Consider the following 26,871-nt stretch of genomic DNA (forward strand, 5'->3'; position numbering starts at 1 on the left):
GTTCCCAAAATTGTAGCATTTTCTCAGTAGAATCGAGTCCGTTCTGCAAACGGCGCGGCCATCAAAGGACTGCTGTCGTTTCTGCGGCCTCGTGGGAAACAAAAACCCGTGTTTGCGTGCTGGGGGGGTCCTCGTGCGTAAGTGAAACGTGCGTCCACGGCGGAGTGCGTGGGGTCGTTTAGTCGGCGTGGCAACTGACCCAAATTCATGTTGGGCGCATGAAACTTTGGAGCGCTGGAATTACAGCTTCCTCCGACCAAAATGTCCGTTTCGCTGTTCAATTCTGGGCGCGGGTCCTTGAGACCTTTGTGTACGTCCGGGTCAGGACAGACGGCGTCACTGCCGTTTGTAATTCGCTCCTAAAATGGCCGCTTCAAACCAAAACGGCCGACTACCTGTTCCTATCTCGACGCTCGTCTTTGAGACTTTCGTGCGTCCAGTTTTCCCGCGGATCGGCGAGACGGGTGTCGGGGGCTAATTTTTTTTTCCTAATTTCAAGTTCTGGTATTGGCCCCCAAAAAAACATCTGCCTCAAACTAAAATGGCCGACTCCCAGTTCAAATTCAGAGCCTCGAAGGTTCCTGGATGTGCCACGAGTTCTTCCCCGTCTTCTTTCGACCTCAGAGCTGCATTTTGACAATAGTCCCAGTGGGCAAAACACTTCCAGCCCCCACCCCACCCCCTCGACTGCGGAGGGTGCCGGGCGTTCCTCCACAATCAAAAGTTGACAGTCTGGTTTGTCTCCCCAGCCGGACGGAACATTAGATGATGTTTTCACATGTTCAGAAGCAAAGTTCTGCTTTCCCCGCTGCTGATTCATCACTTGCTTGTCTTGGCGACTATTAAAAAAAAAAAACCTTCATGAATGTTTATTTGATGAAGAATAACAGCAACTTGTCCTTAAAAGGCCTTCAGTGCTCACTTGTTAAGCTTTTCCATTGTCCAACGAATGTGAAGGGCACCCCAAACGAAGACCACCTTCTGCCCACTTTGGGGCACCTCGCTTGTTTGGAACGACAGCACCAGGGCAATCATTTCGCGTAAAAGTCTCTTTTACGACGGCGACGACAAATTGAAGTTGAGCAGCCAATGACGTCTCTCGCTCACAAAACAGCGAAACGTTGCCATTGTTGAGGCTAGCAAACGTTTTCTTGTGGTGGGTACCAAACGCCACCGGACACGACTGCGCTAACATTTTGGCTGATTGGGTTTTTTTTAAACGTGGACCCTGTGGGCTCAACGCTGCCCATTTATGCCCACCAACGATTTGAGCTGTGTTGATATGGACGAAAATGTAAGGAAACTTTCCGAGTGGCAATTTTTTGTCTGATTTTGGAATTTCAACAATAATGTTGAGATCAAATTGTACCAAGGAAACTCCATAATTGAATTCCTTATTTACTCAAGTTTACGTATAGATCTCACAAAAAAAAAAACACACACAGCTGAAAGAAAACACTGTACATAAGGATTAAACATAAAAATATAGGATTTTGGTAATAAAAATAAGACAAGTTGACACAAAACAGTTTTTGACATGGAAAGACTTTTTTTTTTTTGTCACAGTCCCTACGTCTTTACTGGACTTGACTCTTTCTTACCTTTTTCAGTCAAATTGAATGAAATTTGTTTTCTACCCGATTGCATCATTTATTCATTTTTGGAGTAAACGTGGCAAAAAAAAAAGAAAAACAAATCTACAATATGATTGGCCGCGTCTGTCGGTGGGCGTTTTTGACGAGCCGAAAGTGTCACAGCGACTTTAAATAAGAATTCCTGCGTGGCATTTGAATTTTGAGCCATTTTGCCGAATTTCTTCTTGAACAGCGTCCGAGTGTAAAACGTGCCGTCTGGCTGTGTTTTTATTTAGCTCGGCGGCTAACCCTCCCTCCCTCCCGTTCTTCTCTTCTCTTCCCTTTGCTTCTCTCTCTCTCTCTCTCTCTCTCTCCTTCCTGCGCTCAGACTTCCTGTCTCCCATCAATGTTCTCCTTTTTCTCCGGCCGCTATGACGGAATCCCGCGTTTCCTGTTGTGAAGGCCGCTGCCGGGTAACGGCCCAGGCCGGGGAGGAGCCTTGGAGGGAGAGAGGTTTGTTTTTTTTTTCTTTTTTTTAAACTTCTCTCTCTTCCACAGGGTACGGCGTGAAGGCTCCGAGCCCGACGCAGCGCTTCAGTGTCACGGCGGCGGCACCGCAAGCAAATGGTTAGCAGACAAGTTTGCTGCCGTGACTCATCCCCACGAAGGACATTTGGGGGAAAGAAAAATATTTGGAGGTTTGTTCCTGACTCACACAACATTTGAATAGACTTGCGTTAGTATTATGTACATCGTAGTTCAAATTATGAACAAAACGCGCATTGAAGAGGACTTGAAAACATGGAATTGATTGCAAAAGAGCTACAGTTTAGACTCCGAATCAACAGGGGGCAGTAGAAAAAGTAACGATACAAAATAATAGCAAAAATGCTGCATGTGCTGACAATTTCAAAAATTGGCCAAATGACGAAATGGAAATCATAAAATAATCCCTTGCAAATAAAATTTTAAAATGTCAAACATTTAAAACAATATGTAAACAGTGATAAGTACCAATAATAGTAAATTAAGTAATAAAAAAAACCTATAGATTATATACATATATAAATAAAGTAAAAGAATTATGGAATTCTTGAAGTGGTTAAAAAAAAGAAAAGAAGTAAAAATAGTGCAGACATTAGGAGTGTATGTACTGGTGATAAAAAAATATATATTCAAGAACAAATTAAACTACTTTTAAAAGAAAGTACATTTAAAATAACATTTTTAAAAGCAACACTGAAACTCACAGAAAACTGTGTATGGTAATTTAACAAAAAATAATGATCAAATAAAATACTTCTAAAACAAATTCAAATTAAATAAGTTTTTAAGAAGCAACACTGAAAATCATAGAAAATTAAGTGTGTAATTGCAAGAATCAGCCAATGATAAATGACCCCTAAACCGATATAAATGTAAAAAATTGGATGCAAATCATTTAAAAATGTGATTACATATAAAATCATTCATTCATTCATTTTCCTTACCGCTTATCCTCACTGGGGTCGCGGGATATTACAATTATAATTTTAGGAATTTGAAAAAAGGAAGACAATGTGTCTGTACATGTGAGGAATTGCAAGAATTAGCCAGGGATAAAATGAAACAAACTTACATTTCAGATCTGTAATTAATCAAATAAAAGCATTTCAAAATCGATAGCAAAGTTGAAAAGAAAACAAATGTACACATTCAACATGGTTGGAGCATTTCTCCCTGGTACTCTGAGCTTCGGTCTGGCCTGAAACTTCCCCCATGGAGCCTTTCGGGGAATATCATTAGCAGTAACTTTATCTTGTATTTTCTTCTTCTCCTTGGAATTCCTAACGAGCGCCCAAGATGGACGGCGGACGCTTTTTGGTCGACGCGGCCACTTAGCTGCTGCTTAGTAACCAGATAGGATAATAGCATAATGGCAGCTCTCCCTTTTTGGCTAACTGGATAAAAAAAAAAAAAAAAAAACTTCAGGAAAAAAATAAAATAAAATTCGTCATCCGAGCGCGGAAAGGCGGAGGGGAGAGAGGGGGAGAAAAAAAAAAAGAAATCCACAGATGTTCCATGCATCTGCCGTTTGTGCTGTGTCAGTGAATTTTACATCCCAATTGTGGGCTGTGTGTGTGCGTGTGTGTGTGAGTGTGTGTGTGTCAAGGCGGGCTAATGCTAGATGGCTAACGGTTTAGGATTCAGAAAGTCTGAAAATTGGAAACTTTTGAATTCCTCCTGCCGCAAAGTCACAAATGTCGGCGAAAGCGTAAAAAGCCATCAGACCATCACATTCATCACGGGGTCCGCATCCATCCGCAAACGACTTCCTAGGCCTCCTCATACTCGTCTCTCTGCAGAAATTAATAACACATTGCCCCGTTCGCCCCACGGCTGCTTTGGATTAAACACATCTCTCTTTTTTTGTTGTTGTTTTTTTTTTTTTTAACGGTCCTCCAAGGCGCGAGTTTAAAGGTGTAATCTGTAATTACAGCACAGTTAGCTTGACGTAAAACAAACATTTTTCGTTTAGAGGGAAGCTTGTTGCCTTTGGGGGGGGGAAGTCTGGAAATTTTTGTTTCTAACATTATTTATTTATTTTTTTAAACACTTAGTGAATATGTGGCGTCAGATAGCAGCAGCTAAAGTTAGCTTGTTGCCAGAAGCTCAAAAAAGCTCCATCTTGTGTCCACATTTTGTCAAAACAGCCAGTATTTAACATTTTATTAAAGTATTCTAAAATCTATTAACAACATTTTTGTCCACAAAAGAACAAATTGAACGCCCATGGTTTCTAAATAAGCGGTGTTTGTTTCCATCTCGTGGCCAGTTGTAAACAACGCAGGTCACAAAATAAAACTTCGCAACAATATTTCAATATTTTCTTCCTTTTTAGCAAATCATGAATTAATAAATGAAACCAGGAATATTTACGACGCCGAAATTTTCTTCCCTTTTCATTAAATCACTAATTAAAAAGGTCGAACGCTAAAGTTAGCTTGTCGCCAGAAGCTCTTAAATGTTCCCTCTTATGCCCACAGTCGGTAATAAAAGCCAGGAATTTTCAATGTCATAATACTAAACTAAAAATGTTTTTTTTTTTCATTCCAAATACAAAAAACAAAATGTCAAAAGCAGGGGTTCAATATTTAGTTTGTCTCCATCTGGTGGTCAAATGGTGACACTGCAGGTCACAGGGAAAAACAATATTTTCAATGTCAAGACTTTCTACCTTTTTATTTAATCATGAACAAAAACGAAATTGTCCTTTTTGTTTGGATTTAAAGAGCGAATAATGTTGCTTTCAAAGGCCGTCTGTAAATGTTCGTTTCTGACTGATTTTGCTGCATCAGCCAACAGCAGCTAATATTAACTTGTTGCTGATAACATCCAAGAATGTAAATTGCATCGTAATGCAATTCCTAAAAAGTATTTTGTCAACAAAATTAAGTTCTGCAATCTGTCAAACATTTGGTGTTTGTCTTCGAGTGGCCAAAATGCAACATTGCAGGTCACGAAGCAAAAAGTGGTAGTGAATTTTTACAAAACCAGGAATATTTCTATATTTTCTTCCTTTTTATTTGATAATGACGTCATTTTTTTATCTAAAATTTAAAGAGGGAACGCTGTTGTTAGTTTCTGACAGCAAACACGAGCTAACGTTAGCAAGTCAACTCAGCAGAATAAAATATCTATGAAACATATACAGTAAGAAAAGCTACAAAATACATTTTAGTGTGTGTGTTTACTGGCAATTACAGGTCTTAGACAATGATCACATTAAAATGAATTAAAATTATGAAAATTAAAAAGAATTTAATCAAAATGTATTCAAATAAAGTGTGCTCGTGTCCCCAAGTCCTCGTTTAAAATTGTACTCCGTCTGAGTAGCATTCATGTCAGCAAAATAAAGTCCAGTTGCCTGACAAACATTTGGTGTTTGTCTCCATCTGGTGGCCAAATGGCGACACCGCAGGGAACGGAGCATTAACTGCGAGAATTGCAAAACCAGGAATAATTTCAATACTTGGATTTTTATTTATTTTGCATGGAAAAAGAAAAAGCATAATTAGCACCAAGACGGCTTAAACTTGCAGTGCGGGACATTTCTTTTAAAAAATAAAAATAAAAAATAAAGCACATCATTTGACCAGAGCACAAGATTCTGCCACGTCAACACAGGAATGAACTTTGGGGAAAGTCTTTCAACATAACAACGACGACTATCCGTTTATCTTTTACAACATATCACCTGGAACATTTGTTAAACATTAAAGAACGATATGTGCCAGCACAGATGCAAACGGGGATGCCGGGAATGATAAAACTCATTCCGGACGACAATGATTGCACTTGGAGTAAAAATAACACTTAAAAAATGTGTATAAAAAGAAGTATAAAAATAACACTTGAGCTTCGAATTGAAGCGCGTGCTCCCTCTCGGCGGCCATTTTGATGTGTGACAAGATCCTTTTTTCCCCCCCACTTTTCGTGCTCGTTCCGTTCAAGTCATCCCAAAAACTCTCCGATATGTCAATTAAAAAGCACAAAAACCAAAAGCAAAAAAAGTGTCTGATTGCTCCAGTGGGTCACTGACCTCCACATCCAGCAGCGAGGAGTAGCGGCGGTTGCAAAAGTGCGTAAGAGATGGTGACAAGATGGCGTCCGTGTGGGTCTCAGGAGGCCAGTTTGGAGTAGCTGGACGGGGAGAACTTCCGCTTCAGGTACTTGATGATGTAAAGCGGCAGGCAGCTGACCAGCGTGATGGACGACACCTTCCATACGAAAGGCCACGTGGTGATGAAGGCCAAGTCTGACAGAACACAATCAATCAAACATGTGATCATAATAAACACTTCAAACATATGACGCTCAAAAATGAACACCGGCAACAGTCAGAGGCAAGCTCATGCTTACTCGCGAGCTTTGACTGCCTGCTAGAGGACAGAAGTAGTAGTACCGCACCCGCAAAACGTCCATTTGCTCCACAATAAGTTGTTGCTGTCCAATGAAAAGGGCGAATCCTCAAATTCAGCTTTTTGGGTGAAATAAATAAATATGACAATAATACGAAATGGAGTAATTATTCCAAATGTAGACATACAAAAATCATTTCAATAAAAACATTTATTAAAATAAAACGGTTTTTATTTTATTTAAAATATATAATTTCAAAAAAAATCATATTATATTTGACTCAACCTAACCATTAATATCCCCCCAAAATAAAGTCAACATAAAATGTTTATTAAAAAATTATTTCAAGGTCTAAAAAAGTAACAATTAAAATATTGCAAAAAGAAATAGAAAATACAAATAATGTAACAGCATTATTTAGTATAAAAAACAAATACAATTGTTGTCCTAATTAATGTCATTCAAATTAATAAATTATATTAAAACTCTTATTAAAAAAATTTATTAAGTGTGTATGCACTGGATGTACTGTGTATATATATATATAAATAAAAGTTTGTATGTTTTTACTCTGGACAGTGACAGACATGAAGTTGCACACATGACACCAAAGTAAACAAAAAAACAACAACGGGACGGACGGGAAACAAAACAGACGCTCGGAAGTCCAATGAAAGAATTTCATGCGAATGTCACACAGTACAAACACCGGACGACGACTTGACGGACTTGAGATGACCTACCAAGGAAAGCTCCAAAGGACACCCTGCCGATGCCTGAGGCGCACACGCACGCACGCACGCACGGCAGAGAAGAGAAGCACGTCAAAGTTAAGCCGCCAACAGTACACACACACACACACACGTCTACAAACACGCAGCCACATTTCCACAAAGGTCTCTCACCGAAGTACTCGTTGAGGAAGGCGAGCGAGGCCAGGTAGCAGCTCAGGCTGAGGAACTCGGCCAGCACCATCAGCCAGTGCCACGTGCGCACCGTCAGCGCCACCATCAGGAGCTCGGTCAGGATGAGCGCCGTGAACGAGATGGCCACCACGTGCACGAACTCCAACTCGAACAGCAACAGCGCCCCGTACATCAGGATGCCCCCTGGTGGGGGCGGCACAGAAGAGCGGGGGGGGGGGGGGAGAGTTTGACCGCTGTCGGCTTAATCGTCACGTATGGAACATCGAGGGACGAGAAAATGTTCATGGGAACATGAAGGAAAATAATATACTATACATTGAAATAAAGGACAACAAAACAAATATTATACATAATACATATAAATTAAGGGGGAAAAAAAGGAACATTAAATATGCAAAAATCAAAATCAAGTATCAACAAATATACATTAAAGTATACCAATCATAAAAAACAAAAAAACTTTTTTTCATTCCATGAATATAAAATCTAAATGTGTACGTGTAAATATATAACAGTGAATATTTCAACTTTGTTAGTCACGAGGTTGAGTTAAACATACAGAAAGAAGTTTGTTCATGACAGAAAATAAGCAAAAAAGGTCAACATAAAAAGCTCCGTATTTAAAATTATGACAATTATTAACATTAGGCTATTTTAACCAATGCACCTAAGTGTGCGTCTTGCTTCATGTCGCCAGCTTTTCATTTAGCCGCGACGCGACACAAAGCGGAGCTAACGGCCCAGAACTGATTACATAATCGCTTTTGCGCGCAGCGCATTCCGGCAGGTCAACCGCTGTAATAAATTGCCTTCGAAACCGCTCTCCAATATTTCCCCGCCGCGATCTCACATCTTCAAATCCAACCGCCCTCCCTTTTCCCTCGCTAGCGGCCTTTAATTAAAAAAGGCCGAGCTGTCAGGAAGTCATGCCTGAGCAGAAATCGCAGACCTTTCCCACTGGCTGCACAGCTTAGCCATTACAGAACTATCCTTTTACACGCATTGTACCAGCGGATGGCGGCTGGAAACTTAAGACACTGAGAAACAAACTGTCTTTGGGGGGTCACAGGGGAGCCCTGCACTTGGACATGAGAAATTTCATGTTTCCTTATCCCCGTACCTTGATACACGCTGACCAAAACCCACACCAGGAAGGTCTTAAAGGACAGCGAACGGCCCTTGGTCAGGTCCTTGTAGAGCTCCGGGTAGAGAAGCGCCATCTCCGGCTTCACGTCCTGGTCCAGGACCAAGGAGAACACCGGGAACATGGTGTAGATGGTGGCGTAACTGGACGGATAAGGGTCAAAAGTGGCATTTTTAGATCACGGTTCATCGGTCGCACCCATGCTATATTGCGGATTTTCAAGCCGCCGTGCGCTTTTACAGCATGCAGGGAAAGTCTGAATTTGGAGGAGCGCTCAAGTCGTTCGAAGATAATAAATCACATTAACCTCGACGCGGAGTTCAGCGAGCCCATCTATTGTATTTCGCATTCAACGTTAGCATTAAGTTAGCAGACTTCCGTTAGCCAAAACCATAGGGTTTGGTTGCATATTATTGTTTTAATACACAGCAGTACCTTGGGATAAGAGTTCATTCATTCCGGGACGATGCTGGTAACTAAAAACATTGGCGAATCATGATTCCCAATTAAAATAAACGGAAATGCCATTAAAGGTCAGAGGACAAAAGGTTTAAACATTGTTCTTGACAACTCGAGAAAGCCTTTACAAACCACAGCTGCCATTTCAAAGTGATTATATGGCAGATATAGAGCAGTTAAATCGCTAAATATGATTCAGAACGCGCCTTCCGGTCTTCGTCTCTTTCCGGCGCCGTGACGTCACACGAGCCAAACGGCCTGTTCATTCGGCGTCGCGTGCTATTGTTCCGTGCTGCTGTTCCCGTCCTTGTATATTTGTCGTCGTACGATTGATCTGTTTTTCTGTTGTACATCTGCTACTTGGCCGCTCGTCGTCGTCGCCGTCCGGTCGGCTCAAACGTACGCTTTGACGGTGCCAAGTCAAACTAAACTACGGTTGAAAACTGGACGTTACAATGCAAATATGAATTTTAACTGACCCCATAACATCTTTGTCATCTGACCTTTAATCCGTTTCAGCCTCCCCCAACAAAATGTATGGAAAATACTGTATTGTAGTGTCCGTGTGTTAGATGTGTGCCTTTAAGAGGCGGGGCCTGCCGAGATGGCCCGTGAGTGTCTGGGACTGAGCCGTGGCCAACAGCGGCTCCTGCGTGACTTTGCTCATGTTCTGCCGGCATTCGCTAAACGGCTGAAAAGCGAATCGGTGACTGTGGCGCTCCTTTCCTCTCCACATGCAAAGAAAGGGCAGTACAGTAAGAACCTACACTGGAAAATTCAAAACAAAAATTGACAAAAACGATTGCTACAACCTGCACTTTTACAGGCTATAGTAGGGATTTCTGTGATAAAAAAAAAAAAAAAACAATGTAGTAGGGGGAACATTATAAATGTGCCTGTATGAGTTGGAAAATGAAACCTACCCGACCATGAGGAACCCTTGGTACAAGGGAACAGAAGCGAAGTAGAACATGGACGAGAAGACAGCCTGAAGGGGAAGGAAACAGTCAAATGAGTTGGGTCGGGGACATATTATGGAAAAGTGAGCGGTGGCTCATTTGCACGAGACGGCAACGCCCCTCAAAACACACTCATTTCAGTGACGTCGGAGAACATTAAGGTTGCGGAACATGACATTCTGATCGGAAGCGCAATGGATTTGAACAATATACAGTATGCACGCGCGGCGTCAAAATCCGGCACCTGCATGGCCGAGATGATCATGCCGCGGTGCATGACAAACTGGCCCAGGGCCGCCGAGCGCTTGTAGCTGTTCCTGCCGTGCACCACGAGGAGGCGGCCGATGTGCTTGAACTGCGTGATGGAGAAGTCGGCCGCCAGCGACGCCTGCTTGCCTTCCTGTTGGAATCCCAAAATACCATCAGCGTCCAAAAAAATGGAAAAATGGTGAAAATGGCTGCAGAGTCGGCGATTCCATTTACCTTTCCTTCTATTCCAATACCGCAGTCTGCCGCCTGGATCATGCTAACATCATTTCCACCGTCGCCTGTCGCACACAATATGAAATTAAACACACAATGAAAAAGAAAAAAAAAAAAAAAGAACAAATCTATATTAATAATTGAACAATACCTTAATAAGATTTGACTGCCACCTATAGAGGACAGTCGTAGTACAGCTGTCATGTGCACTTGATCGTTCACCCACTATGCAATGTCACGAAATCATTTGAAAACTAATAAATTGCGAGAAAATAAATACTGTATACAGAAAAAAAAAATCCAATATCTTTTATATATTTTGTATTTTTTGTCTATGCCTGGACCTCAAGTCTATAAATAAGATGATGTAAAATTGTTTATTTGACTAATATTTCAAAATTAAATGAAACCATTAAACATTTGTAATTAGCCAATTTTCGGACCAATTAGCAAAAAACTAAGCACGCTAATGCACCAAATATTGCAGTTCTTTTGATAATGTAACTGCTCGGTGGGCCGGATTAAAAAGCTGAGCAGGCCTTATGTGACCTGCAGGCCACGATGGAGTCGCTCCATTCCGCGTTTAACGAATGAATGTCTGGATAGATTGCGTGGCGTTTCTTTTCGTTAAGCAACAATAATCAACGGCGGCACCCCGTGTGGGCCGGCTCACCGATGGCGCAGGTCCTGTTGGCGGTGTGCTGCCGGAGCAGCGTGACGATCTGGGCCTTCTGCGTGGGCGAGCAGCGGCAGCACACCACGGCGGGACACTGGCACGCCAGCTCTACAAACTCGTGCTCGTAGTAGCGCAGGCACACCTCCAGGGAGTCGCCCGAGATGACCAGGGCGCAGTCGTGCTTCCTGCGGAAGGCGTTGAGCTCCAGGTGGGCCTCCCCTCGGTTTGTCACCTTAACGTTGAAAAGCGCAACGACATTCATACGAGACTCACAGAAACGGTATTGGGCTTTTTAAGTGAAATTTCAGGATGAACCTAGAATGCACTAAAGCCGCTTGCAGGTAAACTTAATTTGACCCTCTTTGAACATTGGCATGCAACAATGTTTCAGTACTTTTTTGCACAAGTTTCTGTTCTCGCACAAGCAACTGAATGTAAAAATTCACAACACGTGTTTGATTCATGAATATTTTCCAAGGATGTCGCCGGCTACAATAACTGACCAGCGTCATGCGGCGATACCGAAGTGCTGCCTCCGCGAGCGAAAATGTCTGGCTTTGTCTGCTTCAGACTGTAGGCTGTTTGAAAACGTGCGGCCGCTCGCCTAGTAGCAACGACCTGGCCCCGCACCCGGTCGTCATGGTAACAACATAAGTGGGTGTTCATAATTGTTTATCTTTATTCGACCGACAAATTTGTGGGTAAAAAAAAAGCACATCATCTCTTCTGTGATGCAGTGTACGCAGGCGTGGACCTGGCCACAAACCAATTTGATGGCTTAGTGTCGAAGTTCTGCCTCCGCCAAGGAAAATACGTCTTTCTCTGCTTTCTTCTCAGACTTTGGGGCAGGGAAAGCACATACCGGTCGGAAAACATGAATGTCCTGGTTTCTGGAGACCAAATGAGAGCTTTTGGCGATGCATGTGGCCGTTTCCAGCTTGTCCCCGGTCAACATCCAGATCTAAAAAAAAACACACAAAAAAAAAACATGACACTTTCTTTTCCATTTGGAGTGGCCGACGTGTTCATCTCTTAGCCCACCTTGATGCCAGCATTCCTGAGCAGCTCCAGCGTGGGCCTGACGTCGGCCTGCAGCTGGTCCTCCACGCCGGTCAGGCAGAGGAGCTCCAACTCCCGCTCCAGGCTCTCCACCACCGCCGCCACCTTCAGGGAGCGGTCGTGGATGCTCAGCTTGGCCTGGTTGTAGCGGCTCTGCGGTGGAAGTCGCTAGGAGTCGGCTTATGAGGTGATCACAAGTGGGATGAGCAATCGTCTTGTACCTCAAACTCCTGGTACTGCTCCTCAGACAGAGACTTCTTGGCCACCACCAGCGTTCTCAGACCTTCTCTGGCCATGTTGCCACACTGACACCAAACAAAAAAACATGTTGATCAATTTTGTTTTGTTTGTTTGTTTGTTTTTAAATTTCATTCAATATTGCTCTTTTGGATGTTTGAAATTGTGTTTGTGTCGGCGCCCTGGAAATACAACGAAGCGTCACCCTTCTCAACTAGCTTCATCCTTTTCCCCCCCCCCCCCCCAAAATTATTTTACTTTTTGATTTCTGTTTTTAGCATCATTCCAGAGTCAACTTTTACAAGTACAGGAGTTGAATGAGTACTTGTATTTTTACCAGCGTAATAGCTGTATTTCTCTGTATTTTGGCCACTTTTGCGTTTCATTCGAGATTCCACACAAAAGCGATCCAACATGAGGCAAATGAGCAATATTGTTCCCGACAACCAACATGGATCAATGCGCATTAAAATGCCCCTGGTGCAACGCAGAGGACACAGCAAAACAAAAGGAGACGGATGCCGCTTCATTTTTTTGATATGAGGGCTTGATTGGTTATTGACGAGCACACCCGACGGGGGCATCGTTAGCAACTGTTGTTTGCGAATATGACATACTGTAATTATTCACTATTTGGGTCACTAATTAAATCAAAATCCGCCCCCGGTGGTAAACGACTCAATAACGCCAATATGATTATTATGAACATAGACCTTCGACCGGATGTCGACGCGGCCCATTGATCTCTCGATGAACATCCTGATTAGCAGAGGATGGATATCGACGTCGACGTCGAGGAATAAAAAAAATAATGTGCTGTTTATGCTGTTCTCATGCATTCTTCGATTCTGAGAACTCAATTTCTAGGAATGGTTACCTCCTCTTCCAGCCAGTCGTTGTACTGGACGATGGTCGCCATGGCCACGTCGGCGCCCTTCATGTAGAAGGTGATGTTTCCCGTTGTCTCCTCCTGGGTGGCAAACGGAAAATTGTGAGCTGCCTGCAAATCTTCTACACAACACGGACGTTAAATTCCTAAAAGAGGGGACGCTATTATCAATACCCCCCACCCAAACATATGTTTATTTTACTAAAGCTATTGTATTTACGTAACAATTTCTTTTAAAGCGATAATCTGTGATTCCTGGCGCCCCCTAACGCTGGAATTCAGCATTACAACAAAGCCTTCGCCGCTTGGGTCCTCCTCCTTCCAAGCCTACATGCTTTCTCCTCTCTCTACGACTCAGTTGACCCGCCCCTTCGTAGGTAAAATACGCAATTTCCGCTGCGTAATCTTAGCGCGCCACCAAGTAGTCCAGCGCGGGAATGTATAGGGTAGTCACTAAATATGAAAAAATAAATATTGAAAAATATAGCGAGATGTGTCAGAAGCTGTTTGGTTTAATCAGCATTCTGTCATCTACTCTTTTAGTGGCTTGAGTGAAAATGACTTTTTTTTTTTAAACAAAATATAATTATGCATTATAGCTTTATGAATACAATTATTATTATTTATAAGTAATTGAAGTAACTAACCAATAATTTTATAAATGTGTATTTTATAAATAACTAATAAATAAATAAAAATGAATAAATGTCTACCAAATTCAACCAATTGTAGGAAAAAAAACAGCTAAATGAATGAAACATCGCATCGCTTTTGGGCGGGAACCTTACATGTCCAAATATGGTAAATTTCCTTTTCTTTCACCAATCGATACTAATGTGTAATTCCCACGTGGTCTGTTATTTTCTCAACATTATTGACCAATCTGAAGTGTTGAAAATAGCTTCAGAACAAATCCCAAAGTCTGTATGGTTGTTGTTTTTAAAGACAAAAAAACCGTGAAAATTGCTCGGTTAGACATTTTTGCCAAAGGTCTGTTTTGTTAAAAATGGATCTATATTGTTTCGGGTAACAAGGAACTGGTCACCTCCAAAGGTAAGTGCGCGTAGACTAATTTCTGGCTATTGTGATGTCTAGTTTGATGATCATTTTAGTTTTTTTCTATTGCATCACTAATAGGTGTAAGACCTTTGAAACAGTTTGACAAGATAGCGTATCCGCAGTTGTTAGCTTTAGGTGGTGGCGATGTGTAATATTCCAACCAATGACAGCTTAATGAATTAGCGATTGTTTTTTAGCAAATTAAATTGGCGATTGAAAATGGTTTTGCATCACGTTGTGTTGATGTTGGTGCACAAGTATATTAGCAACTGTAACGATGCGGCGCTTGCTAATGAAAATGAGTGTCTAACCCGGACGATGATGCCCATGCGCTTGCTCTCCGAGGTGAAGGGAAACATCTGCAGGATGTTGAAGGACAGGATCTGCCCGGCGGGCGTCTTCAGCTGCAGGGAGGCCAGGTCTCGGTTGACCAGGGTGAGGCCCACGCTCTCCGTCCAACGCACCAGCGCCACCTGTGGGCACACGACCACATTCAACAACACACGAGGCTTCATCAGACAATTGATTTGTTTGGTTATTAATAGGTTTGTTAAATATTTTTAGGCTTAATAAACTGTTGTGAGGCTGACTTAATGCCTGCCAAATAGTGAGACCACTGTTTCACCTTACTTAACAATTGTTGTCTGAAATGTTTTAATTTGTTTTCAATGCCGTCTGTCACCTTTGAATCACAATTTTAAAAAAAAATTAAAAAAAACAACAATTGAGAGAAACCCCTCTGTGCGGCGCCATCTGAGCATTATGGGATGTCCACGGTCTCTCATCGAGATCAACCCTTTCCTGTCCCCCACCATCCATCTCGCCTCGACAGGAACCACGAGCCCCCCCTAAACACCTCGAGCGAGCGAGCGAGCGTTCAGCTGCACACGACTCAACCCTCAATGGCTTCATTTTCAATTTTGCTCACTCAAAGGTTGTTATTATACTCTGACCTACAAATTGGGACTTCCTGTTAATACCCACTCATCCATCCATCCCTCCCCTCACACACACACACACGCAACCATTCCCCCCACCCTTTGAGCAGCCCTTTTTTTTTTTTTTTTTACTCAACACGTGAATCATTATCCGGTGTGCGTGTATAAATAGCTACACACATGCACACTCTCACTACACACCCAAAAAGTACTTCTTCATTCTAATTTTGCATCTAATCGGATTTAAATGCTTACATTAGAGCAGGAGTTGTAAAAACTTTTGGGTTCGGGGAAACTGAACTTCACTACCACATGTACCCCGAAATGACATCGCAATTATTTTATTTGAAAAAAAATAAAGTTTAGTTAGTTTTTCAGCAAGAAAAAAAAAAAAAAAAAAAGTCATAGGGATAGAAACTTGGTTGCAATCTTATGTGGATAAAGCTGTTTTTTTCCAATCTGAAGTCCTAAGATTATGAAGTCAAAGTTTAACGATGGAAGAACGCCTTTTTTTTTTTTTTTTTTTAAAGGACTGTTTAAAAAAAAAAAAATACAGCTAGAAAAAAATTGGTTATTCCTGTAATAATACACCTTTTGTTCTTTAAAAAAAAAAAAAAAAAAAAAAAAAAAAAAAAAAGGGTTCATGCAGGGATCTCAGATGTATATTACAAAACCTCACAATCATATCAGAGCTTTTAATTGGCCTGACGCAAAAGGTGAGGTGAAGTAACTTCTTTATTACGTTTGTTTTATTTGTAAACCGATGCCCAACATAATTTACTGCATATTATTTTGGGGACACCCAAGCTACGGCTCACGGACCCCAGTTGGGAAAGCACATCATTAAAGAGGTTGGGGGGGGGGGGGGGGGGATCATTAACAGGCGAAGCTGCGTTCAATGGCCGTCGTGGAAGAAAGAACAGACCAAAAAAAAAAAAAAAAGTGAGAGACAGAACAAAAGACAACAGGAGAAGGGGAACAGGGGCCTCGTCACCGCAGAGTAAATTACATATTGATCAATCCAAGCGAGTCGATGAATTTGGGGTGCCGTGGTGGTGGGGGAGGAGATGTAAAGAAATATACACGTCAGCTGGGACACGAGAAAAGAGATTTCTCCTTACTTTTAACTGTTCTGATTGTTGAACTGGCCGATTAGCGCTAAGATCTGGCTGATTCGTCAATTTTACAGATTTGTGTTTATTTGCCTTGACAATTTGATAGTTTTAGCCGCTTCAGTTCATTTGCACGTTCACGCTAAAGTGCATAGCTTGCACTAACCACATGGGTGCCAAGAGGGTGGAGCTTGTTTACGAAAACAAACTTGCATTTCGTCGAAATCACCTGACCAACTCAACATGAGAAAAAGCGCGAGAAAGCTGGAATTGGCAGTACGGCTTATTTGGTTGTTCAGTTACTCCACATTTAAAAATAATTTATTGAGCACTGGGTATACATCTATGTTCAAGAAAAATCATTTCTCTAATTTATTTGAGAGTTGGTGCAGGGGCAGTATCAAAGCTTACTAGGTATTAGGAACAAAATAAAGCAAATCCCAGAAGGGGGGAATGTTGTTTTGAATGACGTCAATGTTTGTTTTTTCTATTAGGGAAGAGGTTTTGTGGGGGGGGGGGGGGGGGGGGGTCATAGGCCATATCACCCAACCCAAATTGACATCATGCGTGAGAGCCGTTTAGCAGAAACAAAGGCTTTTCAAAAAGTTCCCTCTTTGGATAAAAGCGTGTATGAACATGTTCATTTGATCCCCAGCAAAACAAACACAAACCAGGACAAATCAGACTGCACTCGATGGCCCCCATTTGGGATTGTTTTCTGTTTCCTTTTGGTCGAGGTCATGAATTCTCAGAAGGGCCCAGAGAGACCTTTAAATAGCTCAACCGCCCCCAGGAGCTCCCAACCTTTGACTGTGTGCTCGTCAAGCGACAAACCATCTAAGTGATGGTCGGTAAGACGATAACGATGGATCGGGGGCGGTCACCTCGTCGGGACTGGAGGCCTGGTAGGTGCGGTTGTCGTCGCTGAAGTCCTGGTCGGCCTCCGCCGTCTCGGTCTCTCCGCACGACTCGTAGACGGGCGTGACGTTGTGGCACAGGGCGATGGCTTTCACCGCCTCGTGGATGCGGCTGCTGACACTCTTGCGAACCTTGGGGCCCGGGGTCTGGGATTTCTGGGACGCCGTGGAGGAGCCGCCGGTGCTGCCGCTGGAGGAGCCCTGACAGGTCTTTAAAAAAAAATAAAAATGGGATTGATATTGTATTATGACTTTTTGTCTCAATAACACAATCCAACTTAGCAGGGCTCACCTGAGCATAGGACTGGATGATATGGCTCTGGATCTCATCCATGGTGTCGGTGCCGTAAGACACGGTACCCAGGTGCAGCCGCTTGAAGATCATCTCGTTTTGTGTCAAAGTGCCTGCGGCTCACACGGATAGCTTCATAAATACACTTAGCAGTGTTCCATCTAGATCATTGAGGGTGATACACTGTATGGACAAAATTATTGGGACACGTTGCACCTGCAGCACGCAAAATGTCCAGAAAATGAGGAGCTGGAAAAGAAGAGAGAAGGCTGTGCCCCAAACTTTCCCGCAAAGAGTGCTCACGATTCATTCCATGACCCACATCGGGGGCCTAATCTCATTGCCAATACGGACGGGGTGTCCTCTCTAATTACCGGACAAAACCCAACCCAACTGAGTAAATGTACCTATACGAGAAGGCGTCGTTTAATGGATGCTGCTGCCAGAACGTGCCACAGGGTTGAAGCGGTTCCTGCTGATTGATTGCTCCTCATTCCATTACCCATTACCCTAGATAAATAGGCACTAAAGCCTAATCCATTCCTACCAAGATCAGCGGTTTGAGACAAAGTGGGCCGCGGGAGTGCGCAGCAAAGAGGCTACACAGAGGAATACGGCGTGTGCGTCTGGCCTCTCTTGCCTGTTTTGTCCGTCAGCAGGTAGACCAGCCGGCCCAGCTCTTCCGGGATGGTGCTGGTCCTCACCACCGTGCCGGGAATGTTCTCGTCCTTCATGATCATCCAGCCGTAGGCCGCCTTGCCCATATCTAGATTGACCCGCAGGCTGCAGCAGAATGTAAAAGGAAGCAGTTATCGTAAGATGCAAACAAGTAGGAATCAAAGCGCTTCTCTGAGTTACCTAATGGGGATGATGTAGGAGAAGAGCACCACAAAGCGGAAGACATTGCGGAACCACAGACCCACAAAGCCATGCAGCGCTTCCATGACGATGGCCAGAACCAACTGGGCCAAGAACAGGGCCTTGGTAAGCCGGTTCAGCTCCAGGTCCAATAGGCCCACCTGCGGAAAGAAACACAGAACTGTACTGGCTACTCAAAAATATGAGACAATGACGGCAATTAGGAAGAAACAAAAAGGACGTAGAGTAAATAAATTGCTATTTTGGGGTTGTTGCTAGGCAGACTTCATAGGACCAATGTAAAAAAAATAGCAGGTCAGACAAACAGGAAACGACTGACAATGACAAAAACAGCATTACAGTATAACAATCTCGCCTGGCTCAATAGATCACGTAATCAGTGTATTGCGATGATATAAAAGTGCCACAATGATATCATATCATGTTGCTTATAACATAGATATTAATATCATCACAGATGATATTTGTACCGTATCGTCATACCAAGGTATCAAGGTATGGTGGCACGTTGCACACACTAACACAAACATGTATGGCAGACGTCTAGCGTAATCACTATCGTGTTGATATCAATAATAACGTATTACAGATGTTTTTCATCCAAAATATCAATATCTATTAATACCTCATCTCTGTATCGTGTCGCATTTTGCACATAAACAAATATTGTAGGTAATTTTCATCTAAACTATCCAACATACTGCGCATAACTGCTGTATCGTGATTATATGATAACATATATTCACATCACAACTATTACCCCGCGAGGTGTTTTGAATACTGTGGTTCATAGAAAAAGGTAAGGACGTCATCTCATAAGCAAGACTTTTTGTTTTATATGCAAAACCCAACCAATGAAAGACCTTCTTAGCTGCAGGCCTTTGTCATGTAAAGCACATGTACGACATAGACATGGTTATTGGTGACTTTAAAAAAAATTTTTTTTTAATTTATTTATTTTTATATATTTTTTTAAAACAAACTACATTGATGCCTTTGAATACGATCAGGTGTCAAAGGAGCTCCCATATTGAGATGGCTCCTGAGAGAAAAGGGACAAAACAAGGGGGGGGATGGGGAGTAGCGGGGTCAAAGTTGTCTTTTATTTTTCAAGTGCATCTCGCAGCCAATGGAGCATGTGGGAAAAAGATGTCAAATAAAGAAGCCGCCCGACCCATTTTTGGCAGCGTACACAGAGGGCTTTCATGTGACGCAGCGCCAGCGCTGACAAAAAAAACAAAACAAAAAAACAACTCACCAACATAACATTTCCGTGCGCTCAAGGAGGTGCGGTGAATAGCAACTGGGCAGGGAGGGAGGGAGAAGGAGAATTCCTCCACTGCTACTGGACCCCCACCAAGCACATTTCCCCCCCCACCCCACACCCCGAGGACCGGCACGGCCAGGGAGAGCAGTGTGACTGATTTATCAGTGGATGTTAAAACTCCCAGTAGCCCAGCGCGAGGTGGGCGGGAGCCCCAGCTACAAGGTTCATGCTTGAGCTATTGAGAAAAATAGAAACGGGGGAGGGGGGGGGGGCATTGGGATTAAAATGAAGAAAAATTAAGACAGAGCGCAAAGCTGAAAAGCAAAAGGATCCCCTTTAGCCAGAACAATGGCCGCCCTACGTTCTCCGGGCCTGGCCGAGAATCGGATGAAGTCGTTATACTGCCAGGCAAGGCGGGTTTCGGGTGGGGGCGTGAAGGGAAAGGGCTCAATTACCTCAACCTTGAAGATGTGATCAGTGAAGAAAAGAACATATTTCACTTCAGTCGTCTCCACGCCATCAAAAGAGGAAGGATTTGTTGTTGCTTTGCGGCGCTCGGGGAAATGTGCGAGTGAAAATCGGTGCTCCTTAAGTCCTTGACATTTATTTTGGTCATTTGTGGTGGGGAAGTAAGGAAGTACCAATACTTTTTACTTGTAGTGCCTACATTTCAACACTGATATATGTACTTTCTGCTCCTTACTTTGTCAAAATACGCCACGTCATTTTTACAGAGATAAGTCAAGCATAGATCTTGATTATTGAGAAAAACAGGTATTATAATTGACAGTAACTTTTGCTTTAAATACATTGCAGTCTAAAGATTTTTTTTTTTTTTACTTTTACATACGTAAAGAAGTGGAATCAGTACTTCTTTCACAAGAGCTTGTTTTATACAAGTGTGTAATATTTAACTCCAGATCTTAAGCACTTTTGCCGCCACTGTACATTATTTTCTCTATGTTGCATCTTGCTAGTACGCTCGTATTTGACTTCAATTGTCGTTTGGTCAGGATGCGGCATACTGCTTTTAGCTTGAGATGTTGGCGGTACGTCGGAATTAACGAACATTGATTCCTGGCTCCTTCCACAATGAGCGTTTGAGAGACGTGTTGTTTTTCCTGTTGTTGTTTTTTTTTTTTTGGGGGGGGGCGGGGGGGGGTGACGAAACGACATTGTTTCGAGAGGCCACATCTGACAATCAAACACAAAGAGACAGTCCTCGCCTTGTGTCCTGTCACGCAGATCATTGTCCCGCCTCAATTATATGAAGCCAAAAACGTTGTTGCGCGCGACTTTTATCGACTTTTACGACCCCCGATCTCCGCTCGCCGCATCGGCACTTGTGACATCATCTCCCTGAAATATCGAATTCCTCTCACCCTGGAGCCGACTTACACAAAACATCAGGGTTGAGGTGATCCAAGTGCACAATTCCCTTCAAGCCTATATCCGATTATTTATTTATTTTCACATTTCAAGTGACATATCCCATACGTTTACATTCAAACACATGAAACAACCCGCCAACGTGCCAAATTGTATGTAAATAACTCGACAAGTGTCAACAAAGAAGTAAAAAAAATTCAACAAATATTACAAATATCAAATGTTACACTGCATATAGCTGGACCGGGCTGACATTATAATCCCTCCACATTACACCGCTGCCCAAAGTCAGCAATTATTTTGCTTATTCAATGATGGACACTCTCTGAAAATGTTAGGAAGAGCCTACTAGAACAGCTGAACTTTATCTGGGGTTAACCAGAGGCACTAGAAATGGTGGTAGCTGATGAGAGTTTGAATGCTAATTCTGAACATAGCCACATCCCCAGTTATGAGAGGGTGTACACACTTGTGCAACCACAGAACCTGGTTTGTTTACTTTTACTTCCCCTTTGGAAAAGATTAAAGTCTCTTTTCAATTGACTTGTAGAGGTTCTAGGTCACATTAATGATGGAAAAAGTTTTATATCCCAAAAACCTGGCATTTGAACAGGGGTGTGTCGACTTTTATATTCACTGTATCCGTCATGGATGTGTGCATTGCGCCGATGTTAAGCTGGTGTGCGATTTGTGTGTTTAGGCTCCACTCACTGGCAGATTATCTGATGCGAATTTTTCCGTGTAAATGCAGCCTCCCAGAGCTGCAGATGCCACCCGTTTTTGACACGTTAAAATCATAAACACAACATCCGAAACCTCAGTCAGCCGACCCTCGGAATCATTTGCATCAATCTCTGGGGGGGGGGGGGGGGGAACAAAACAAAAAAAAACACGCTCAACAGGGGATTTTGCCCGGATTAACTCCTTGCCAAAAAATATCATTTAAATCCTCCTTAGTTAATTTCCCTTTTGGGTAATTAGTCACCAGTGCTGACCTTTTCCCCCCCATTGACAAAGAGAAGCGTTATCTCGAAAGTCAAGGTTAGAAAAACAAAACAAAAAAACACATTCAAGGAATGATTGTTGGGCAATTTGGACGTAGGGTTTAGGATGCTCCTGTTCCTTTCAAAGTAATCTCTTAAAGCCGCTGAATTCGCCAAAAGTGGAAGAAGAAAGAACCTTCACCTTGTTTTTGGCATACGACGTGTTGAGAACGCTGCGGGTCTCCTTGCCGGTGTAGATCACCACCCCGATCACGCTGCCTGCCAAACAAACAAACAAGAGGAGTAATGCTGCTCATTAGCCCCCACCCGGGCCACGCGCACGCATCTTAGCAAGATGAAGTGCATGAGAAGAAACGCAATAAGGCCACGGAGAGGCGTTGTTGTCTCTCGTTGTCACTCAAGTCAGGCGTTGAATACGTTCGGTGCCCTCACACGCAAACACCACGAGGAAGCTCATAAAACCCAATCGATGCGCTGCTCGATCTTTGCTCGACAATTCATTAAGGTGGTCTTATAACAAAGGACTAAAGGCTCATTAATATTAAATGAGCCAGCAGAAGTATAATGCAGGACCTAAAAAAGGCTAGAATTGAAGTACGTTTTTAAGAGGTGGTGATTTGCTCTCAACGACCAATGATGGTAAGAAAAAAATCACGATTGCGCGGGAACCAATATTATACATCGCAACATCGATGAAACTGGAGAAGGAAAAAGGTTTTATAGAAACAGTCGCCTGGCACATCAAGACAAAATGTGTTGAAGCAGCCCAAATACTCCGTCGTAAAGCTGATATGACCGACCCATTGGCGCAAAAGAAACAGTTTCGCATCTTAGTGATGAAAATGCAACAAATGACAGTTTTTTTTATTTCACACTTCATGTATGCCCTAGGTATGTAACTTATATAGCCTTTATGTTTTTGGGTTGTTTAGGTCCACAGTCAAAGAAGAAATTTGGCACAAAGTGAGATTTGAGGTTTGGTGAGGTTTATTGCAACAGAAAACTGTCATTTTTTTTGCTGAATTACACTTCATTCAATCAGTTTATTGACATTCTCTTTTTAAAGTTTGTGTGTTTATATTTGGTAACAAAAACTTTTTTTTTGATTTGGGATGCATCAAAGTGTTTACACATGAGCATCAGACATCCATAATATCGTTACGTGACGTTTGTTTATCGATACTGCACCGTACCAAACAACTAGATGTGATATCGAGATGGAGAAGCTTTTAGTGGAAAGAACAACGACGCAAAAGCTCACTCAGTAAGTCAAAGCCTCCGAGTGTTTGTTCTTCAGGTCAAGGTCAGGGCATTGTAGAGTGTGTGTGTGCGCGTTTGGTTGAGTGGTCACCACAAATCAATGGCGGTCGAGTGCGCGTCACCGACGCTCTCAACTGACACCAGGGACTTCAACTGGGGATCAACAAAGATTGTGAAGGGGAAAACTCGAAAGACGCTCACCCGAGGCGACGACCGTGCTGGCCCACAGCGTGTTTTCGATGCTCAGGCTCTCGTGGACCTGGGGGTCTGCGTCGTCCTACAAGCACATCACACAGTCATCCAACGGACAAAAAGTATTGGAAACGGATCAGAGAAAGTAAAAATGGAAAAAAAGAGAAATTGAGCTTTTTTCTTAGAGGTTAAGGGTTGGACTCAAATTCTTCCTTTATGGACCTTGGCAACAGGAACGAGCCACCGTCAAACTGTTCCCACAACATACGGCAATGAAGTCTCAGTCATTTAAAAGCTATATATAGTCGGGCAGTTGTGTATTTAAAACAACTACGGCGCTTTGGCTTAATGATGTCTGTTTAGCTTAATGCTAACAAAATTTTAACGAACAGTCCTGGTTGTTGTTACGTCAAGCAATGGATATTTGAACACAGATGGTGGCGCAACACATGTAGACAGACAATGCAACAACACTCGCAGGCAAATCTTTATCCTTTGCGAAAAACGACTCATTTCACTGTAGCTTATTTTGTCAGGGGTGAAATACTTGTTTGTGTGTGTCCCTATGTCCGTCTTATAATGCCCCCAAGTGGCCAAGACGGAGAACCACAATGTCCTTTGAATTGCAGTTAAAAAAAAAAATGTGGCAAAGCCTGTTCAATCTTTTTACATTCTATTTAATTACATCATTACTGTATGTCTTTATAAAGTATAATATTATGGAACGCTATTTTTCTGATTCAAAAACACAAACATTTTTGTTGCCGAAACGGATTAACAGCATTTCCAATCATTTCAATGGGGAAAGATGCAATTCCGGGTTTGGTCACGTGACTTGCGTAACCATCACGGAGTAGTTGTGACTTTAATTTTGGTCGCCAGGGTGATCCGAATCAGAATCTTCATTTGCCAAGTATGTCCAAAAAACACACAAGGAATTTGTAGTTGGAGCCGCTCAAGTACAGAGATCGATGAATTTTTCTGTTTAATTCTTATTCCACAAACGCAATATTAACAAGATTTCCGTGTTTTGATCGGTGGTGGCACATACAACATATTTTTGCAAAATAACAGAGTTTACTTCCCCTTTAAGGGACTTTAAGTCGTGTGTTTGTGTTGCCTCGTATTCGCTACGTGAAGGAGACAGGAGGACAACGCGAAAATGAGTAAAACAAAAAAACTAAAATTAAAATCCATTGCCACAGGTGAACAGCTTCCTCAAAAAGCTGACGTGTAGCTATATAGTAGCTCTTTTATAATACTGTACTCCTTTTCAATGAAGCAAAACAACAAGTATCACAAGGTCACGTCGGTGAGATTTCACAGATAAATAAGGCCCCTTGTGAGTTGGGGCGCTCCTTTTACTGCCGCTCTCTTATATAAAGGCAAGCGCGGGGAAACGGTTGGGTCCGGAGTGCCGAGCGCAGGCTCCGGTTTCATCTCAAATGACCGTCCTGATATAATAATTATGATACCCAAGCAGCCACATCCTGTCAATCCTCACAAAGTGCTGCAGAAGTGCATGAAAAATAAACGGCGGGGCGGCCCAACGCTTGACCGCTCTGACATTGTCATCGTGTCGCCGCGTCTCCATAAAGTCTAGGAGGCGGTGGGGGAGAAGGAGCCCTCATAAATAGGTAGGTTCATTTTCTGTGGGTCTGTGGGAACCCGATTTTTTTTCCCCTCCCCTCCATCCGGCTCGGACTCAAAGCGCACGATATGCAAAGGAAGGCCGTGGAGGATGAATGAGTGGAGGAAGTGCTCGCTCACTAAGCCTGGTGTGTGGCCAAGAGTGAGGACAGACCACAAAGCCTGCCTTTGTAGTGCGACTCTCCTCTCTGTGGGGGCTGTGCTAATCTGCTATTAATAATAATAAAAAAAAAAAAAAAAACAAGCAAGCAAGCAGGACAGGATAGATGGGAGCTCGCTATCTAGCGGCAGGACCTGCATGTGATGTAAGACCGGGGGTGAAGACAAGACCCCGATTGTTGCCGCTTTGTCCGCACGCAAGTGCAGTGACAACTATCTGTTGAGGATTTATTTCGACAGGAAATAAAGAAAACAAGTGTACCCGTGTGAAGTTTCCCTCAAAGCTGTGGATGTCCAGCTGGGGCTTCTGGGCGTAGACGAAGGCGCTGATGGAGAAGAGGTCCTGAGGAAGAACCGAGACCATTACGGATGTGCGACCTGCACCGCCTCTTTTCATGGCCAATAAACCAAATGGTCAAGATGAGATGGTATTGTTTCAGAATACAAAATTAAAAAAAAGTGTCTAATATACGTGCTTGAAATGGAACATTTGCTATAAGAACTCTGATGTAATTTTGCCCAAAGAGCAGTTGTGACGTTGGCTTTACCCCCAGTGCCGGAAGCTGCTGCGTGCACCCCACGGCCACTTTCAGCTTCCAGTCCGTCTCTCCGTCCAGCTGGTCGGTCCTGATGAAGCACGCCCCTGGATCCAAGCAGACAGAAACATGCATTGTTGCATGTTCAGTTTCTATGTGATGCCGCGCCGTCCCTTTTAAAATCGCAGTAGTTTTAAAGTTAATTACCATAACATTGATGTTAATTCTTCTTAGTGCGTCTGTGCCAATTTGGATTATTTGTTAAGTTTTTTAATAAGGAAAATAGCACTAATCTTGTGCTTTAGAAAGCATACAGCAATGACATCATTAAATAAAATGTAAATAAATAGATTTTGCTCCAATTCTTGCTTCAACTCAATGGACATTGTGCCGCTGCGTTTGGTGTGTGCACCTGGGCCCAGTACAATAGAGGTCTACGGATCTAGGCCTACATAGAGAAGCCGCAGATATATTAGTTGTTCTTTGCAGGAGGTAAAGAAGATATGCCTGAGAATATTGTTACATTGTCTGTCTACACGTTGCGCCACCGTATGTGTTCAAATTATAACGCTGCAACACAGCGTTCTATTCGTTTTGCATTATTTGTTAGCATTTAGCTAAACAGACTTTCTTACGGTGAAGCCTTGTGATTGTTTGAAATACAAATAGTGTCATTCACTTTGTTTGATGTTTAGTTTGACAGCAAACAAAAAACAGCTTCAAACTTTTTTTTTTTTTTTTTTCCTGAATCGGCGTCGCGATTCTCAAATTTTGGCTCACAAGCAAAAAAATTAAAAAGTGTGAAAAAAAATGTAAGTCGGGTCATTCGCATCTCACGGCATAACCGTATTTATAAACTATTTATAAACACCTTGGGGGGGGGGCATCAATTACGATTTTTGGCGCGAG

The 26,871-nt window shown here is 42.7% G+C and overlaps 1 protein-coding gene and 1 long non-coding RNA gene across 6 annotated transcripts in view; one reads left to right on the forward strand and one right to left on the reverse strand.

The window, feature by feature from the left end:
• atp9b (ATPase phospholipid transporting 9B) overlaps positions 1 to 26,871 on the reverse strand; it is a 35,432-nt gene that overhangs the window by 592 nt on the left and 7,969 nt on the right. Inside the window, exons 8-29 of one of the 5 annotated variants that reach the window (XR_009786052.1) lie at positions 25,975 to 26,069; positions 25,689 to 25,769; positions 23,627 to 23,702; positions 22,347 to 22,423; positions 18,485 to 18,645; positions 18,267 to 18,409; positions 17,627 to 17,739; positions 17,302 to 17,544; positions 14,679 to 14,840; positions 13,297 to 13,389; positions 12,404 to 12,487; positions 12,165 to 12,335; positions 11,986 to 12,084; positions 11,121 to 11,355; positions 10,448 to 10,512; positions 10,209 to 10,364; positions 9,929 to 9,993; positions 8,523 to 8,689; positions 7,382 to 7,585; positions 7,220 to 7,252; positions 6,477 to 6,560; positions 6,157 to 6,372 (exon numbers count right to left, since the gene is read on the reverse strand). Coding sequence is in view for 4 of the 5 variants with exons in the window: in XM_061759416.1 (XP_061615400.1) it covers positions 6,236 to 6,372; positions 6,477 to 6,560; positions 7,220 to 7,252; positions 7,382 to 7,585; positions 8,523 to 8,689; positions 9,929 to 9,993; positions 10,209 to 10,364; positions 10,448 to 10,512; positions 11,121 to 11,355; positions 11,986 to 12,084; positions 12,165 to 12,335; positions 12,404 to 12,487; positions 13,297 to 13,389; positions 14,679 to 14,840; positions 17,302 to 17,544; positions 17,627 to 17,739; positions 18,267 to 18,409; positions 18,485 to 18,645; positions 22,347 to 22,423; positions 23,627 to 23,702; positions 25,689 to 25,769; positions 25,975 to 26,069 (2,744 nt within the window). In the remaining variant the exon portion in view is untranslated. Of the gene's footprint in view, positions 1 to 5,574; positions 6,373 to 6,476; positions 6,595 to 7,219; positions 7,253 to 7,381; positions 7,586 to 8,522; positions 8,690 to 9,928; positions 9,994 to 10,208; positions 10,365 to 10,447; positions 10,513 to 11,120; positions 11,356 to 11,985; positions 12,085 to 12,164; positions 12,336 to 12,403; positions 12,488 to 13,296; positions 13,390 to 14,678; positions 14,841 to 17,301; positions 17,545 to 17,626; positions 17,740 to 18,266; positions 18,410 to 18,484; positions 18,646 to 22,346; positions 22,424 to 23,626; positions 23,703 to 25,688; positions 25,770 to 25,974; positions 26,070 to 26,871 lie in introns of those variants that run through there. The other 4 variants (XM_061759416.1, XM_061759419.1, XM_061759417.1 and 1 more) reach the window with 4 other exon arrangements.
• LOC133470733 (uncharacterized) lies at positions 1,910 to 11,989 on the forward strand. The gene is made up of 5 exons (XR_009786058.1): positions 1,910 to 2,047; positions 2,133 to 2,272; positions 7,177 to 7,305; positions 11,602 to 11,777; positions 11,861 to 11,989. It is a non-coding gene; the product is annotated as an uncharacterized LOC133470733 (long non-coding RNA).

Source organism: Phyllopteryx taeniolatus, chromosome 21 (genome assembly GCF_024500385.1).
Source record: "Phyllopteryx taeniolatus isolate TA_2022b chromosome 21, UOR_Ptae_1.2, whole genome shotgun sequence".
NCBI classification, from domain to species: Eukaryota; Metazoa; Chordata; class Actinopteri; order Syngnathiformes; family Syngnathidae; genus Phyllopteryx; species Phyllopteryx taeniolatus.